The sequence below is a fragment of the Chanodichthys erythropterus genome, chromosome 13 (genome assembly GCF_024489055.1).
Source record: "Chanodichthys erythropterus isolate Z2021 chromosome 13, ASM2448905v1, whole genome shotgun sequence".
Taxonomy (NCBI): domain Eukaryota; kingdom Metazoa; phylum Chordata; class Actinopteri; order Cypriniformes; family Xenocyprididae; genus Chanodichthys; species Chanodichthys erythropterus.
The window spans coordinates 41,265,202-41,283,984 of NC_090233.1; the positions used below are offsets into that span (position 1 = coordinate 41,265,202).

Below are 18,783 nucleotides of genomic sequence, written 5' to 3' on the forward strand. Positions count from 1 at the left end.
GGAGAGTGTTGATAATCATCTTCTGGACAACTGTGAAGTCAGCCCCATGTCTTCCCCATGATTGTGGTTGTGTGGACTGAACTAGATTTGGTATTTATACTGTACAAATGGTAATTTAATCAAACTCGAAATTAAATATTCTAATATTTTGAGAATTTTTTTGCTGTAGGCCGTAATTATCGCCATTAAAGATGCTTTTAGTTTACATTTAGAATAAATAAAATTTTCACTTTATTAAAGGCCCGCTGAAGTGTGTTGTTCCGCGCAGCATTGTTCAATGTGTTGACATCATTTCAATTGAAACAGGAAGACAGGGCGATATATCGAACAGCCCCGTCCCTTTTTTAAATGGCCAATAGTGTTTCGTTTATATCGCAGCTTGGCAAGAACTGTTAAACTCAGTAAAACCTGTTTCCTTTTAATATCTAACTGTTTATCCTCCTAATCTCCTCTTTATTACTTTAAAATACAGCATTCTGTGCAGAATTCAAAGGGTCCGATACCTTTCTTTGTCTGAGCCGACTTGCGGAAATGATCCGCTCTGTGTTCTTTTTACACTATACACTGTCTGAATTGTTTCCTATCCTCTATATAGGCCTAGTGCACATTCACCATGTAGAAACTAGTAAATGTGTGAACAAATGCTTCAGTCGTTGCGTTCCAAACGGGATAAATCACCCTCATGGACACCATATTGAAGGGTCGTTCCAAACTGAAGTGCTCAAAACTGGCCACTTCAAAGGGCACTTTGGAATGAAGGATTTTGAAGGGTAAAAGTGATGGACACTTCGGGCCGCCATGATCCTTTGCACAGTGAAGTTCTTTGACGTCACAGAATGGGTACAGGAGGCTCCGAGTTCGATTTTACCTGTAAATGTATGTATAATATTTTTCTATACTACTGCAAAATTTATACGAGTTAGATTTGGCACATTATTTTGCTCAAAACTACATTGTACTTCAACAAAAATACTTTACAGCTCCCTTCATCAGTCCATTCAAATACGTAGACACAATATTCATTATATTTAGCTAACGTAAATAAATAAATAAATAAACTAACGTTAAACAAAATGCGTGTTTTTGGGGGGGTTAACCAGCGCACAAAATGTGCGACAAAGGCGCTACCTTGATTGTCTCGTTAAGATGACGCTGAAGTGCATTCCAAAAAAAAAGTTTTTTTGACCCCTACACCATCCCTTCGAAGCTTTTAACCCTTTGAAGGGATTAGGGCATAGGGACGAGCCCTTCCGAATGGAACGCAGGGTCAGTCTGTTGAGTGTAAGAGGGGGCGGGACTTCAGATTCTAGAGAGCATTTGATTGGACAGAAGATTTGATGAGAAGCTGAAGTGCGATGTGATGAAAATCAGTGATCCCTTTTAGCGGAAGTGGCAGACTGTAAGTTTTGAATGCTTATAATTTTGTCATTGTTTTGGAACACACCAGCTTATTCATAACATTACATATTCATACTAAAAACTAAAAAGCTTACATTTTGATTTCAGGGGGACTTTAAATAACTGATGAAAAATATACTTTTCCACAATAGTATTCTTATTTTTTAGACGCACCTGTGTATTATGATGGTAATATTATACATGAATTTCACCACATTACTCTGCTTTCCAGCTCATTTAAATTTTAACACAACATAATCATTTGATCTGATATAGCCTATATGTGGCGTTTTGTGTCTTTTTGCGCTTACCTAACCTGTTGGGCAACATGGCCTATTTGGCAACACAGTTGTTGAAGGCATTTTGACACTTCAGCTCAGCTGAGTAACAGTTTAATCAGACTCCCAAGCCAATCCAAAAGAGACAATCCACAACGCAGCAGAAAATAAACCAATCGCACTGGACCGTGAACGACACCAGCACCAATTACGTGTAAGCTCTTCCGCGATCGCTCCAAGATTGGCCAATCGGTCAACGCAAGAAATCGCGACGTGTGTTCTGATTGGCTCGATATTCAAAATGGGCGAGGAAACTTTTTCTCCGCAGAGTTGATGTTAGCAGGCTAATCCAGTGCAGAGGTAAAAAGCTCGTGTGAAGGTTGGAATCGGTCACTGAAGAGAACTACTCATTTCCAACAACTATTTGTATCTTTTTACGGGAGAAGCAATATGGCTTCGGGTGGAGAGTAAGTAACGTTACAGTTTTACTGATACGTTATTTAGTGTGATGAAAGTTGTTTTGTTTTCAGTTGAGCGTCAGTTAGCCGTGAAGCTAAACGACGGACGCGTCGTGAACGCGATCAATGAAAAGAGCGAGTTTACACACTACAGCTTTCTCACCAGAGCGCACATGTACATTGATATAATCTCTCTAATCTTGATGTGCTTCAGTTTTCTTCGCTCATTAACACTTCTGCGGGAGTTTAATGGAGACACTCATTAGCTGTGTTTAGCATGTGAGCTAACCGGACTGAGTCATTCCGCAGACGGCGGAGGCTTTCGGCCCACCGGCATCACCGGCGACCGATCCGGAGAAAACAACACGCACAACACCGTTAAATGACCCGCACGCCGCTTCAGAGTCAAAACTATATTTATTCCCTATCGATTCCCTAGCGATGAAACGGCGAATAATAAGAATCAAAGCCAGCTTTGTGCGTGATGATGATGATGATTTAATCCCGTGATCTATAGCTGTTTCAGCCATCAGATCAAAAACAGCTGACCGGATGTGTCATTAAAAAGTTAGATACTAAATGTACCAGACCCTAAGATTTTTCTAAGCACTTAAACACGAATGTTTCACGGGTTTGGGGTTCACATGTCTCACAGCAGCATTTGCTGTGTCATCGGCAGCTGGAGCTGCTAACTGCTGCTAGCTCGCGCATCCCTGTCTCTGAGAGCGGTCTAACGTTAAATCATACTTCATCTGCCTGAACAATGTGTGGTTAGTGGTTTACACGACTAACATTAACGCTTGTGAGAGGGAGGTCAGTGTGTGGTTCAGTGGTATGTAAAGATGTATAACGTCTGTTAGCTTGAGGATGGAGGATGAGTTAGCTTATCCACACACGCGTTTTTGGCCTCTGCCTATTGACGTGTCTGTTTTAATTTAGTTTCTTTTCAGAAAAGAAGGGAACAAAAAAACATTAAACAATATACATCTTAAATTGTTATACTGCGGGATTAGCCACACTTAGGCCTTCCTCAAGGCCTAAATCTAGCAGATCATTACTGCTCTCAGTCCAGTGTATTGTAGAAAGCTCTAGAGTAACTTGAGCTTGACAAACGTATATATGATCAGAAGTGCACTTGTCCATCGACCCTATCGTGTAGTCCTGTCGGAACAGACTGGGTAATGTGAATTCTTTCTACGTCAAAGTGCTGCTTAATATGAAATGTAACTATCTTTCGCTTTCGCATTAAGAGATACTGAAAGAAAGAGAAAAAATAGCAACTATCTGTCTCGGATAACCACCTGAGAAGCATTGTTAAAGGGACAGCTCACTCGAAAATGAGAATAGTATTTACTCGCACACTTATTTCCAAACATCTGAAACTTTCCTATGGGACACAAGCAGATTTTTGCTCTTTAACAGTTTTGGTTGTCATTAATTAATGCAAATTGTGAAGAGAAGCTGTCATTTGTGTTCCACTGAGGGGCCTCAGAAAACAAAGGCTGCCACAGGATGGAATAAAAATTACTTTATATATATATATATATATATATATATATATCAATTAAACTGCTGAAAACATGTAGCTTTGCCAATAACATGTTTTTCAATAACTTTTTTTTTGAAGAACATACAGAATATGCCTGAATCACAAAGTATATTTTGCTTAATTTAATATCAACACTCCCAGTGTTTGAAAATGAGCAGAATTATCATAATTAAAGCAGATATACCAGAGGACATTTTTCTTAGCCAATGTGGGGAGCCTTTGAATATTGTGTTGGAAAATGGGGGGCCTCTTTAAAAAAAAAAAAAAAAAAAAAAAAAAATGGAGAGTTGAGAGCCACTACTTTAAAATGTTACTCTTCCACACAGATCCAAAAATGATGATCTTTCCACTGCCATTCTGAAGCAGAAGAACAGGCCAAATAGGTTGATCGTTGATGAGTCCATCAATGAAGACAACAGTGTTGTGTCTCTCTCTCAGGTACAATCTTCAGTTAGATTTTAAATATATAAAACAATTAACCAGTACTGCTTGTCAATTTGCATGTGCCCCATCACATTTGCTCTGCTTTTTCAGGCAAAGATGGATGAGCTCCAGCTCTTTAGGGGGGACACAGTGCTGTTGAAGGGCAAAAAACGGAGGGAGACTGTTTGCATCGTCCTGTCTGATGACACCTGCTCTGACGAAAAGGTTCGCATGAACCGGGTGGTCCGCAACAACCTCAGGGTGCGCCTTGGTGATGTCATCAGGTGAGATGGTGCTTTTGGTTTAAGCTTTCATAGTATATACTGAGTGTGGGATCCCTGGAATGTTGTTAAAACAGTTTATTCTGATTGACTGGGCCCAAATACTAGCTATTCAAAAATGTTCCTACTAATAGAAGTGTAGGATGGATCATTTATTTGTTCTCCTTTCTGGTTTTCAGTATTCAGCCATGTCCAGATGTGAAGTATGGAAAGCGCATTCACGTTCTGCCAATCGATGACACAGTGGAAGGCATCACAGGCAATCTGTTTGAGGTCTATCTCAAGCCTTACTTCCTGGAGGCTTATCGGCCAATCCGTAAAGGTAAATATTACCTACAAAAGTCGGTATATAATGGTAATAAGATGTTTGTTTTTGTTTTTTGTTTTTGTTTTTTACTTTGGGTTAACTGTGAAATGTTACTTTTTACGTATGTTAAATTTATGTTCACTACTATCCTAAAGTTTTGGAATACCAAAAGGAATTTTGATTTATTTTAAAACAAATTCACTAGGACATATTAAATGATTAAAAGTGACAGTAAAGACTTCTATATTGGTAGAAATTATTGGTATTTTGGAATAAATCCTTTGCTTTTGAACTGTTTAATCATTGGGTAGTTTTAAAAGTGTGATTGTAGTAATTTTTCGCAATGTTACAGTTTTTACTAGGAATGCTCCGACCAATCGGCTCCAGATCGTATCGAACGATTATAATAACATTCTATTACTCGATTGGGAGTCATTAAATTTGTCTGATCTCACGAGCTGATTGCAATTTGATGAGACGCGTCTGTAAAAAATAAATAAATCAATAAATAAAAAATTGCAGCAGATGCACATGTAAAAATTCAATGGTCATGTTGAGCATGAATAACAATAAATTGCATCACTTTTGAATAACAAATCAAATTGCATCTATTTTTTTTTTTTCTGGGGTTTTCTCAGCAGTTTTGTAACGTAAGAACCTCCAAACATGGTCTATTTGATGATCATCTATTTGAACATGCCTACTTGATGATGCTGTTTTTTTTTTTTTGTTTGTTTTTTTTTTTTGAGTTTCCAAGTATATAACTTGAAATCACGTTAAAAATTAAGTGTGTAAGGGGTTAACATTGATGTCAGCAGAGAGCTTGCATGTCACTTGTATAAAACTTGAATGATCAGGATCAGTGTCGGCCAATCGTGATGACAAAAAAATCGTTAGTCTATCAGCTGATCCTGGTCAGATCAACTTGTACTGTATTTTGTCAGATAAATTCAGCATTGGTAAGCATAAGAGACTTCTTTCAAAAGCATTTAAAAAAAACTTAAACACTTTATTTTAGTGTCCTTGTTAAACATTACATGGTTACAATAGTAATTACTATAAATTACCCATAATTACTAGAGATTAATCGGTCAGATGCCAGCAGAGCAAATACTGTACCAGGCACAACAAGCTCACTGTTTGCTATGCTCAATATAGGAAGAAAAATATAAATATAAAATTGTGGTGAGGTTTATATGAATGTATCTCTGAAGGGAACTGATCGTCTTCAGAAAATTAAAATCAAAAACAACTGCTCTGCTGCATGTGTGTAGCATCTTTGTTTGAATCATGATGGGTGCATCACTAATAATACATATTTATAACCGTAAACCAAACCTTAGTCTTAACTGCACTTGCTATAGTAAGTACAAGTAGTTATGCGTTATTAACCTGTTCTAAAATGTACACGGACACCTTAATATAAAATATTCCCAGAAAAAACCTGCCGACCCCAAACTTTTGTAGTGTATATAAAACCAAATTATGTGAACCCCTATTCACCTTGTATGTTTTGGCACATCTCTGCATTTGAGTTAAACTGGTGAATCATGATGCTAGGCATAAAGTGTCATTTGTCACCGAATAAATTGATTTCAAATATTCTAGGCATGTGAACTTGCGTTTGATCACCTGTATTTTAAGGACCTAGAAAGAGTTTGAATTTCATGCTGCTTTAGACAAACCACAGACAGTGACTACTCAAGATTGTGTAATTGGTGTATGTTTTTTTTCAGTGATAAATAACATTTGTTTGGCTTGATGTCCATAGGTGATATTTTCCTGGTCAGAGGAGGCATGCGTGCTGTGGAGTTCAAAGTGGTGGAGACTGACCCCAGCCCGTACTGTATTGTGGCCCCAGACACAGTGATCCACTGTGAGGGGGAACCTATTAAGAGAGAGGCAAGTAGATTGACAAATGTTTCAAGTTTCGACTTTGTTTAAAATGGGCTATGTGGAGGAACAGCGTATATGAATGTATCTGCACTCCTGTTTGCAGGATGAGGAAGAGTCTCTGAATGAGGTGGGTTATGATGACATCGGAGGGGTCAGAAAACAGCTCGCCCAAATCAAAGAAATGGTGGAGCTGCCTCTGAGACACCCAGCTCTCTTCAAGGCTATTGGAGTGAAGGTAGTTTTCTGGACTGAGACTTAAACACATTAAAGTTGAGTTTGTAGTCCAAGGTTCAAATCATCTTTTGTTTGTTCAGCCTCCCCGTGGCATTCTGCTGTACGGACCACCTGGAACTGGAAAGACTCTCATAGCTCGTGCTGTGGCAAACGAAACTGGAGCATTCTTTTTCCTCATCAATGGTGGGGATGCAAGAACACAATTTAAATAAATTTTAATGGCTGTTTTATGCTTGTATATCGGTGCAAGTTTATGACCCTGAGAAAATTGATGTAAATTCTTTTAATGGTCCCAGGCCCTGAGATCATGAGTAAACTGGCAGGTGAATCTGAGAGCAATTTGCGCAAAGCTTTTGAAGAAGCAGAGAAGAATGCGCCAGCCATCATCTTTATTGATGAACTTGATGCCATTGCACCCAAAAGAGAGAAGGTAAGATTGAGTGATGTTCTGAGGCAATGTTTCAGTCGTTACAAAAGTGATCACAGCAGTTGCTCTTGCGCAAATAATCGTTACTTTAACTGATTGGGTTGTAAATTCTTTTTTTGTTTTTTTTCCTCCAGTAAAATATTTTAAACTGTAATGCTTGATTTTGTGAGACATTGATATTTTAAAAACTTCTGTTAAGATCTTTCAGTCTAATCATGGATACAAATTCCTGAATTTTTATTTATTTTATCTTTCTGCTCTGTAAGTGAATTCAAAATTCACCTGATTTAATGATATATATTGTATGAGCTATTCTTCTGAACATTTCTCTCCTCGTATCCTGTCTTGCATCTTTGGGTGCTTTTATAGGGCTGTCAAAATAGCTTTTGTCCTTTTAGAATAAAATTGAATTATTACTAATATTTAATTTATAAGACATAATTTAAGTAAAGGGGGGGGGGGGGAAGCTTTTTGCTTGTCCCCTGAGGCCACAAGTGGGCACAGTGAGTAAAACATTATTGCACTGCATTAAATTGTTAAAAGCAATGAAATAACATGAATTAACTGTCTGGGGAAAAGTTTTTAAATCATAGTGCATAAACTAACATTTATAAATCATATAATTTTGTAAATTGCATAATTTACAAAATTATATTTACATTGCACCATGGGCCCTATTTTAACAATCTAAACGCATGGTCTGAAGAACATGGCACAGGTGCAGTAAGGGTGTGTCTGAATCCACGTTGTGCACCTGCCTGTAGGCGCATATTACTAACGTGCCCTTTTAAATAACTAAAAAATACTGTGCCATTGACTTTGTTGGTCAATGGCGCAGTCGATTTTCAGTTGCCTCAAAATGGCAACACACCAACAATTTGCTTGTCTGAAAACGAGGTGTGTTCAGGCACAGTTTAATACAAGGAGCTGAAGTGCAGATCACTTTTTTTTTTTTTTTTTTTTTGTAGTGGAATGGAAACTGCAAGTTTCGGCATGTTTAAAAGTTGAACTTTTTATTTTAACTTTACATGGCTTTCTATACATGCGTCTGTCTTGTGCGAGACGTGAGTGCAATGGTCATATTATGTCCTTCTAGTGCATGTTTGCATGAAAAACGATGGAAAAGCAGTGCAGAAAATGCATTCTGTTTGAATGACTTGGGTACGGTTTTGACGTAAACAAGGAGCGCTGCATCTAATGGGTTAAACTAGATAGACTATAAAACAAAATTCTTCAGTCTTACATCATTGCATCTCGTGCGGCACTGATAAAGCTGCCTGACGCACCCCTAAAAATTTGAATGTATTGTTTTTGTGTTCAAATGTGGATTTTTATTTTAAATTTGATTGTGGAATTAATGAATTTGACAGCCCTAGTGCTTTAAAGCTTTATTTCCCCTTACTTCACCTTTAATCTCTATTAGCATAATTTACTATGAGAATGTTTTAACCAAAAATGTACCATCATAAACCTAATTTTAAAAATAAAATTACAAACATTTCAAAATGATTGTCACAGTTTAAATGTTATTTATAATAATAAAGTCTGACCATGCATTTTACTTTAAAGTACCCTCTGATCTAGGATGTAGGATGTGTATGAATGTCTGAGATGTTTCACTAAATGGTCCTCCATCTGTTTTTCCAGACTCATGGTGAGGTGGAGAGGCGTATTGTGTCTCAGCTGCTCACTTTGATGGATGGACTGAAGCAAAGGGCTCATGTCATCGTCATGGCAGCCACTAACAGACCCAACAGCATTGACCCAGCTCTCAGGCGATTCGGTGAGATCACTTTGCTCAAGTGTTTCTCTGTAAAGAGACATTTACAAAGATTTTCCAGTTGATATTCCAGCTACATGCACTGCACCTTAGATAAGAATGTCTTGTGCTGATGCCCTGACTGTTGGTTTCAGGTCGCTTTGATAGAGAGGTGGACATCGGCATTCCAGACGCTACTGGAAGACTTGAGATACTTCAGATTCACACCAAGAACATGAAGCTTGCTGATGATGTTGATCTGGAGCAGGTGTGTTTCAGAGAATGTCAGAACATTCAATGCTCAGTGATGATTCACTTTCGTTTAAACTGGGTCTCCTTAATCAGGCAATGGCAGAAGCATCATGAGCATTTTGTCTGCCCCCTCAGAATTTTGAGCCAAATGATTTTTTTTTTTTTTTTTTTTTTTTTTTAATGCATCCCCCAAAAAGAAGGCATTTTCAGAATGTCTCAGTTTCATGTCTCAATTTTGCAGATCATTTGTTGTTTTTCCTCCCCTTCCTCAGTGGATAAGTTGTTGTCAAGTTCATTTGCATTTTTGCTTTGAGTCCCATTGCACCATAAATTACTTTTGTTTTGCTTATTTAGTAGCTAGTGCACTTTTCAAATATGGGCGCATAGGTGCATTTTCACACAATTTAGGTTTGTTTATTTTTAAACCATCAGATAATGTTGCCAAAGAAGCATTATCCATCTAAAGAACCAGTAAAATGTTCTGTACCCTTTACAGACCCGAAAACGGCTTTAAATTCATACACCAATTGGAATGGGATCAGCGCTTAAACAACAAATTACATGAATTAAATCTGGATGTTGGAACAAAATACATATTCCCCTTAATAATCGCTGGGATCAAGTTGTTTATACAAGATGCGGTATAGGACACTCAAAGACTAACATACATTTTTTATGTGCAAACTGGACACCCATCCAATGTGTCCAGTTTGCCTGAATCCAGTCAATTAAACATTTTTTTTTTTTTTTTTACTGGACTGTAACACTTCTACCCTATTAAAAATTGTTTTATTCTGTTGATTCTTTTGAAGAGGTTTTTAACCAAGTAAATCTGAATTTAGTTTTTAGGAAAAATTCATCTTAAACATCTTATTTTAAATGAACTTCTCTCTTGCCATGAATATAGCCGAAGCTTACATGACGTTAAAAAAAAAAAGTAATTTTTAAACCGTCTACCACTTGTCATCAGGTGGCGAATGAAACCCATGGCCATGTGGGTGCTGATCTGGCCGCCCTTTGCTCAGAGGCTGCTCTGCAAGCCATCCGTAAGAAAATGGACCTCATTGATCTGGAGGATGAGACCATCGACGCAGAGGTTATGAACTCCTTGGCTGTTACAATGGATGACTTCAGGGTGAGGATCTTTATCAGTAACTCTTAAAACAATCTACACAGTGTAAGACTGTGTGAGCAAAATTGCATTTGGAAACAAAACACATTATTGTTTTGCTCTTTTACCTAACAGTGGGCTCTTAGCCAGAGCAACCCCTCTGCCCTGAGAGAGACCGTGGTTGAGGTGCCCAACATCACCTGGGAGGATATTGGTGGCCTTGAAGATGTCAAGAGAGAGCTGCAGGAGCTGGTGCAGGTACTGAGCGCAATCTTACTCAGTTATTGTTGACTGCAAAATGTTCAAGTAGTTGAATTTTGAAACTTATCAAATTGTTCTATCCTTTTTAGTACCCAGTGGAACATCCAGACAAATTCCTCAAGTTTGGCATGACCCCATCCAAGGGTGTGCTGTTCTATGGACCGCCAGGTTGTGGTAAAACCCTACTGGCCAAGGCCATTGCCAATGAGTGCCAGGCCAACTTCATCTCAATCAAGGGCCCAGAACTTCTCACTATGTGGTTTGGAGAATCGGAGGCTAATGTTCGTGAAATCTTCGATAAGGTATGTAATCTTGTCATTTTGACCAGGCAGTTTCATATTCGGTCCTGTTTATTTGATTTTTGAATGTGAAGAATTATGCTTTTCAGTTATGGGTCTACTGGTCCTTGTTCTTTGCAGCAACTATGACATGTATTTTAAATACCATTTTAAAATGGTCCTGGCTCTCACTTTGTCCTTCAGGCTCGTCAAGCTGCTCCTTGTGTGCTCTTCTTTGATGAATTGGACTCCATTGCTAAAGCTCGTGGTGGAAATGTTGGTGACGGTGGTGGAGCAGCTGACAGAGTTATTAACCAGATCCTCACAGAAATGGATGGTATGTCCAGCAAGAAGAACGTCTTTATCATTGGGGCCACCAACAGACCAGACATCATTGACCCTGCCATCCTCAGGCCAGGCCGACTGGACCAGCTTATCTACATCCCACTGCCTGACGAGAAGTCTCGCATTTCCATTCTCAAAGCTAACCTCAGGAAGTCTCCAATTTCAAAGGTGAGTGCAATGTTGTTTTGTTTTTTTTGTTTTTTGTTTTTTTTTAATTGGGTTATTATTTAGTATTACAATGTGTTCCTTTTTGTGTAGGACGTGGACCTGGACTTCTTGGCCAAGATGACCAATGGCTTCTCAGGCGCTGACTTGACTGAGATCTGTCAGAGAGCCTGTAAACTGGCCATCCGTGAGTCCATTGAGAATGAGATCAGACGGGAACGTGAGAGGCAGACCAACCCTTCTGCAATGGTGAGATTTCAGTTTGTCTAATGTAGTGTTTCTCAAACCTTTCAAGTACAAGATTTTGATGATTAAAAAAAAAATTCTAACATGTTTGTTGATTTGATCTTGTATATTCAGGAAGTGGAAGAGGATGACCCTGTGCCTGAGATAAGGAAGGACCATTTTGAGGAGGCTATGCGCTTTGCCCGTCGCTCCGTCAGTGATAATGACATCCGCAAATACGAGATGTTCGCACAGACCCTGCAACAAAGCAGAGGCTTTGGCAGTTTCAGGTGGGATCTTAAATCATGGAGTTTAGTGATGACTTTGCTGTCCTTTGGTTTTCATTCAGATTTCAGGTTTTATGATGTTGAATATTTTTTTTTTTTTTTTTTTTTTTTTTTTTTTTAGATTACAATCCAGTAACCAAGGAGGAAGTGGACCAAGTCAGGGCTCCTCTGGTGGTGGCGGAGGCACCGTCTTCAATGAGGACAACGATGATGATCTTTATGGATAAATGTGACCACGTGGCTGACCCTCACAGGCGCCTCTTCATACAGGCCTCCGTGTACAAAAGACAAAAAATAAAAATTCCAAGTTTTTAGGACTGTGCTTTTTGTTTCTTTTCCGCTTCTCAATTCATGTCCATTCCCCTTGTTTTTTATTCGCCTCGTTCCCCTTCTGTCCACCCCCCTCTGTTGATAGAGAAAAGCATGTAGCTGCTTGTGTTTTGCTCTGGTTTGTGAAAGGATGATTTCTGAGAACTTTGATCTTAACATTCTGTGGGTGGGGGTGAATTTCAGTAAAAACCATACACAATAGTGATTTCATTAACTTCACAACCTATATGAGCAGCTTTAGTGGTGGGGTTTAATGCTAGGCTGTTGGAAGGATGATAAAAAAATGATAAAAAAAAAAAAAGATAAAAAAAATAATTGCTAATGACTTCATTTTTTTATGAATGTAGCATATAATGTATTACAAGTTTGAAAATGTTAAATAAAATTCACGAAATGGACCTGATGTTGTGGTGTTTAATTTGTAGAGGAATCTGTGCACATGTACAGACAAGAGCTCTCCTTAAAATGGTTGTCCTAAATGTTTCATAAAATATGCCATGTGAATATCACAACTTGGTCTCCATAAAAAATCAAATACGAAAGATTTTAATGCAGCTGTTTATTTAAATGAGTAACTTGAATACTGAAAACATGTCAACTTCAGATCTTGTTTACAAATTTTTCCACTGCATTTTAATATGGATCACCGAAGGGAAAGTGAGGGTGTCCTGCATCTCTCCAAACCTTTTGTCCATCTTTCTGTGGAGCGACATTTTTTTTTTATTTTTTTTTTTTAACCACAATAGACATTTCAACACAATTTTTTGTTTTGCAATTTAAGTATTAGTAGTTACCATTATAGTTGGAACAATAAGCCTTTCATTCCTGTTGAAGGATTCAATGAGCCTCATGTCTTCATCAGATAATTTAAAATCAAACACCTGTGTGCAAAGGTGAACAATGATTACATATACATAATCTTCACTGCAGCTCTCAAATCTCAAAAAAAAATGTGCCACACCAGGTTTGACTCCAATGATGCCAAATGTCATTGGTTTTCATGTCTCTTAACCAATCTCAAAGCACATAATTGAGATTTGAGAGATGCAGTGTAGTGAAAGTTGTTCACTGAATACTGACCTGAATATCTTTGAAACATTTTAATTTGAGTGAATTATTATCCCATTAATAATACTCTCTCCTCATTACAGCTCTTGTCCTCCAGGTGTCTCTGTCACCATTCTGAACAAGCCCTAATGATGATTGACCTTGCTTAAACCATCCAGGCATTATTTTAATCATGATTTGGTTATGTGGAGGCTCAGCAGCTAAATAACCTCCTAAGGCAGAAGTTGAGATGCGATAGCTCAGGTGAATATGCATGTGCTAAAATGTGGAGAATGTCATGAAGGATGAATATTAACATTTTAATGCTGAAGTATGGAATTTCTGTCACAAACATGTCCGCATGGATGCACAAAAGTAATTCTTTTCACTCCTAAACACTCCCCCAATCTTACATTGGGTGGAAAAACAGATAGTCCCGCCCCAAACTCACACCATTGGTTGAGTCAGTGTTACTGTAATTGGTTGGTCTGGATGCTCCAACAAGGAATGCAGTGTTTTGATAGCAAAGAGTCACAGTGAGTGTGTAAACTTTTCAGGAAAATCTACCTCTTATTGTCTCTACATGTTCAAATGGGGCAAGAGAAAGTATTTTAACATTGAAAAAAAAAAAGTTTTTTTAGCGTACCTCAATGTTCTGTTTGATCCTGGATGGAGTGACGCTTTTGGGGATGCAGATGACACCCCTCTGTATGTGCCATCTATGAGGCAAAAACAAATCCAGAAGTGCATATACTGAACGTGTATTTAAAAATACACTAATAACACCACTAACATAAAACTTAGTAAGAGTAATGAAGGAATCCCTTCTCAGCAGTAAATGTGTGCCTGTTCTTGGATCAGTCCTCACCTGTTGATGACCTGAGCTGGGCTCTTGTTATAGTGCTTGGCCATACCGACCACACTTGGATCATCCAGCAGACGGGCTTGTCCAGGTGTAACCCACGGACGATCTGGAGAACCCAGAGGACTGTACGCTGTTACTGCCAGCCCTCGACTCCAACAGTGAGATACCAGCTTAGTCTGAACCAGGTATGGATGGCACTCCACCTGAAAATATTCAATACAGAATACACAAAAATACTATTTTATAATATTTAAAATTATAAACATTTTCAAAATATTTATTTATAATTTGAAAATGTACATGCCAAAGGATAACCACAGTTATGAAGTTGTGTAATAATAATAATGCCTTTCGAATGATTATATCAGTGTCAATGGCAAATTAACACAAAGAAACACAGTTATCACTCTTGCATACCTGGTTGACCACTGGTTTGTGTTTGGCAACACTGAGAATGTCATCAGTCTGTCTGGCATTGAAGTTTGACAAGCCAATGGCTTTCACCAGCCCTTGGTCCACCAGCTTCTCCATGGCTGCCCATGTGTCTCTGTAGTGAGTGTCATCATACCTAATAGTGCCATCAGGATGCCTAGGCATCAGCTCATCTCCTCTCCTGGAAGTATTTAAAACACACTATCTATAATATTTTGAGAGAGTTTCAAACCATTCATTCAGCTAAAATTATCCCTAATTTTGGTTGCACAAGACACCTGTACAGCCTCGATACATCAAATCTATTGCACCACAGCTTTATCCCAACCGAAACTTCGTTCAATTCTGTTCAGATACACTACCATCCAAAAATTTGAGGTCATTCTTTTTTTCTTTTTTTTAAGAAATTAGTACTTTTATTCCACAAGGATGCATTAAATTGAGCAAGTTGAGTGACAGTAAAGACACTTACAATGTTACAATTTTTAAAATGTCGCAGTTTCCACAAAAATATTAAACAGAATAACTGCTTTGAACATTGATAATAATAAGAAATCTTTCTTGAACAGCAAATCAGCAGAGCTGATTAGAATGATTTCTAAAGGATCATGTGACACTGAAGACTGGAATACATAAAATTTCAGCTTTGCCACCACAGAAATAAAATAATTTTTAAAATATAATAAAATATAAAACAGTTATTTTAAATTCTCATAATATTTCACATTATTACTGTTTTACTGTATTTTTGATCAAATAAATGCAGCATAAGAGACTTAATTGAAAAACATTTGGGTCCCACTTTATATTAAGTGGCCTTAACTACTATATACTTACATCAAAAAATAAGTACAATGTACTTATTGGGTTCATATTGAATTGCAAAACACTTTTGCAGCTATTAAGGTGGGATACGGGTAAGGTTAGGGAAAGCTTTGGTGGTATTGGTAGGTTTAAGGGTAGGGCTAAGGGTTAAGGGATGGGTCAACAGTGTAATTATAAATGTAATTACAGAAATTAATTACATGCAGGTGTTTTTAAAATATAAGTACAATGTAGAAACATGTATGTACACAATAAGTGCATTGTATCAAATGATTAATTTAAATGTAAGTACATAGTAGTTAAGGCCACTTAATATAAAGTGGGTCTAACATTTGAAAAACATACACTACGTATGTTGGTGAAATTCAGAAAAATATCCAAGAGCAGGTATAGAAACACAACGACTTACTCAAAGGCCATTGGCCAGTGCATGAGATACAGGTCCAGATAACAGAGCCTCAGATCTGACAAAGACCTTTTGCAGGCCTCCTCGACATCATCTGGATGGTGCTTGGTGTTCCACAACTTGGAGGTCACAAAAATGTCTTCTCGTCTCAGGGACTATGGAAGTCATAAATAGTGCAAATTTCATGTGTGGGACATAATGGTGATCTGTATTGATCATTTTCTAACCAAATGATGTGTTTTATGTATAGTTTTATCTGCAGGTACTTTTCCAGGTCCAAGTCGTTCAGTCAGGGCCTCTCCGACCTCTCGCTCATTGCCGTAAGCCGCTGCGCAGTCAATGTGTCTGTAGCCACAGTCTAAAGCTGCTAGAACAGCCTGCTTCACCTACAGTAAGACAGAATCCAATCCAGTTTTGACACTCAATAAATTATAGAGAAGCTAATAAACAGAGAATTAAGAAAATACTACTTTACATACTGTACAGAAGTAAACTGTTTGGGCTGTTTTGGACATTTTTATCAGCTTATGTTTGGTTTGTCTGACATATGCTGGGGTGGGAAGGGATTTACAAACCTGTCCTGGGGCACTTTTCCATGTTCCTAGGCCCACCAAAGGCATCTTCTGACCCGTGGAGAGAGTGATTGTTTCTTTCATGGTTTAATTAGAGCACCTATCAAAAAGACGGAGCCAAAAAGATTTACAAACCTGAACTGTTTTAATCATTTTTATGTTCATTATAAAAACTAGACTAACTAAAAAAATCATATTTATTCTGATAAATACATGGTTCTATATTGTCATTTAATTTGTTGTGTCTAATAATTGTGTCTAAACTACACAAAACTGGATAACTATACACTGCACATAGTGCAACACAGATTAACTGTCACGAGTCATTTATACAATAAAAAGTTACTTTTTTGTAGTGTAATTCTAGTTTAAACATTCAAAATTAAAACATTTGACATAACAGAATGGAAGATTTATTTCATATCTTACCTTTCCAGTATGCAGAATTAGACTGACACAGTTACAGAGTACACTTTTATACACTAAGGTCAAAGTCTTTGTTTACTCATTTCCTAAAAGGCTTGAACAATAACCAAAAGCCATATGCACACGGCTACATACAGCTATCCGATGAACGTTATATGACAAGAACATCTTTTTTCATTTCATCTTGCTATACACCATTGATGTCATTGCTTGTCAGTGTGGCTTTGGGGGGAATGGAGTTAATGAAATGGAATGAGTCAGGAAACAGCATCTGTTTATTCTGGATGTGTTCACAATGGAGCTGTATATCAAAACAATTTAGAGTCAGTCACATTCTCACATGCTCAGGTTTAGCGCTCTCAGCTGTTACGGCCGTCCTGCTGGACAAATATAGAGCCAACGAATTATTACTGTCTGTCTCATGATTGCTCCAAGTGTTGTGTCCTGGCAGCGCGTTCGACTCAAGGCCCACTCCACTTCCCTTATGTGGTCAGGCAGAAAAAAAGTCTTAGTCACTTTACAGAGGGGGAAAACCCTGCAAACCCCTGAAGAACATTCTTGATTATGGAGTCACTGGCAGTCTAATAGCACCAATGGCTCATTTTATAGCGAGGGTACGCTCTGAACGGTTGTAATATATATTATGAGGGTAGTGTTAGTTACACCTCATGTGGCAATGGGAGGTGAATAGCTTTGATTAAATAAATAAAATTTAATTTTGACAAAACATTCTTAAGGTTTCTTAAGAATATATAAAGAATATATTATATATATTCTTTATATGAATATCTTATATTTATATATAAGAATATATAAATTCTTAATATATATATATATATTACACAATATTACTGTTTTTACTGTATTTTCAAACTTATTTTGAAGGGTTCACCCAAAGATTAAATCTTTGTCATTAATTACTCACCCTCATGTTGTTCCACACCCATTCATCTTCAGAACACAAATTAAGATATTTTTGATGAAATCCGAGAGGCATATGACTCGTCCAGACAGCAATTTATCAACCACTTTCAAGGTCCAGAAATGTACTAAAGACATTGTTTAAATAGTCGACGTGACTGCAGTGGTTCAACTTATTAATGTTATGAAGCAATGAGGATACTTTTTATGTGCAAAAAATAAATAAATAAAAATAACGACTTTAAAGGTGCCCTAGAACTTTTTTTTTTAAAGATGTAATATAAGTCTAAGGTGTCCCCTGAATGTGTCTGTGAAGTTTCAGCTCAAAATATCCCATTTTATCAAAATATCTCATTTTCTTAACTGCCTATTTTGGGGCATAATTAGAAATGAGCCGATTCAGGGTGTGTGGCCCTTTAAATCTGGTGCTCCACGCCCCAAGAGCTTGCGCTTGCCTTAAACAACATAAAAGAAGTTCACACAGCTAATATGACCCTCAAAATGGATCTTTAGAAAGTGTTCGTCATGCAGCATGTCTAATTGCGTAAATACAGTGTTTATTTTGATGTTTACATTTGATTCTGAATGAGTTTGAGGCTATGCTCTGTGGCTAACGGCTAATGCTACACTGTTGGAGAGATTTATAAAGAATGAAGTTGTGTTTATTCATTATACAGACTGCAAGTGTTTAATAATGAAAATAGCGACGGCTCATGTCCCCGTGAATACAGTAAGAAACGATGGTAACTTTAACCACATTTAACAGTACATTAGCAACATGCTAACGAAACATTTACAAAGACAATTTACAAATATCACTAAAAATATCATGTTATCATGGATCATGTCAGTTATTATTGCTCCATCTGCCATTTTTTGCTATTGTTCTTGCTTACTTAGTCTGATGATTCAGCTGTGCACAGATCCAGACGTTAATACTGGCTGCCCTTGTGTAATGCCTTGAACATGGGCTGGCATATGCAAATATTGGGGGCGTACATATTAATGATCCCGACTGTTACGTA

The 18,783-nt window shown here is 37.7% G+C and overlaps 2 protein-coding genes across 2 annotated transcripts; one reads left to right on the top strand and one right to left on the bottom strand.

Annotated features, from left to right (window-relative positions):
• Nucleotides 1-1,986: 1,986 nt before the first annotated feature.
• Nucleotides 1,987-12,662, top strand: vcp (valosin containing protein). The gene is made up of 17 exons (XM_067406769.1): nucleotides 1,987-2,143; nucleotides 4,010-4,121; nucleotides 4,218-4,390; nucleotides 4,567-4,709; nucleotides 6,466-6,596; nucleotides 6,694-6,825; nucleotides 6,905-7,007; nucleotides 7,121-7,254; nucleotides 8,899-9,034; nucleotides 9,166-9,278; nucleotides 10,233-10,397; nucleotides 10,509-10,631; nucleotides 10,724-10,936; nucleotides 11,117-11,425; nucleotides 11,516-11,671; nucleotides 11,783-11,937; nucleotides 12,056-12,662. The coding sequence occupies exons 1-17, from the start codon at nucleotides 2,127-2,129 to the stop codon at nucleotides 12,159-12,161; spliced, it is 2,421 nt and encodes an 806-aa protein (XP_067262870.1). The 5' UTR covers nucleotides 1,987-2,126; the 3' UTR covers nucleotides 12,162-12,662.
• Nucleotides 12,663-12,870: 208 nt separating this feature from the next.
• Nucleotides 12,871-16,898, bottom strand: akr1a1a (aldo-keto reductase family 1, member A1a (aldehyde reductase)). Its single transcript, XM_067406537.1, has 9 exons — nucleotides 16,841-16,898; nucleotides 16,415-16,511; nucleotides 16,106-16,225; nucleotides 15,843-15,994; nucleotides 14,594-14,789; nucleotides 14,180-14,379; nucleotides 13,958-14,030; nucleotides 13,059-13,145; nucleotides 12,871-12,963 (listed from the first exon to the last, which is right to left on the bottom strand). The coding sequence occupies exons 2-9, from the start codon at nucleotides 16,493-16,495 to the stop codon at nucleotides 12,898-12,900; spliced, it is 975 nt and encodes a 324-aa protein (XP_067262638.1). The 5' UTR covers nucleotides 16,496-16,511; nucleotides 16,841-16,898; the 3' UTR covers nucleotides 12,871-12,897.
• Nucleotides 16,899-18,783: the final 1,885 nt, after the last annotated feature.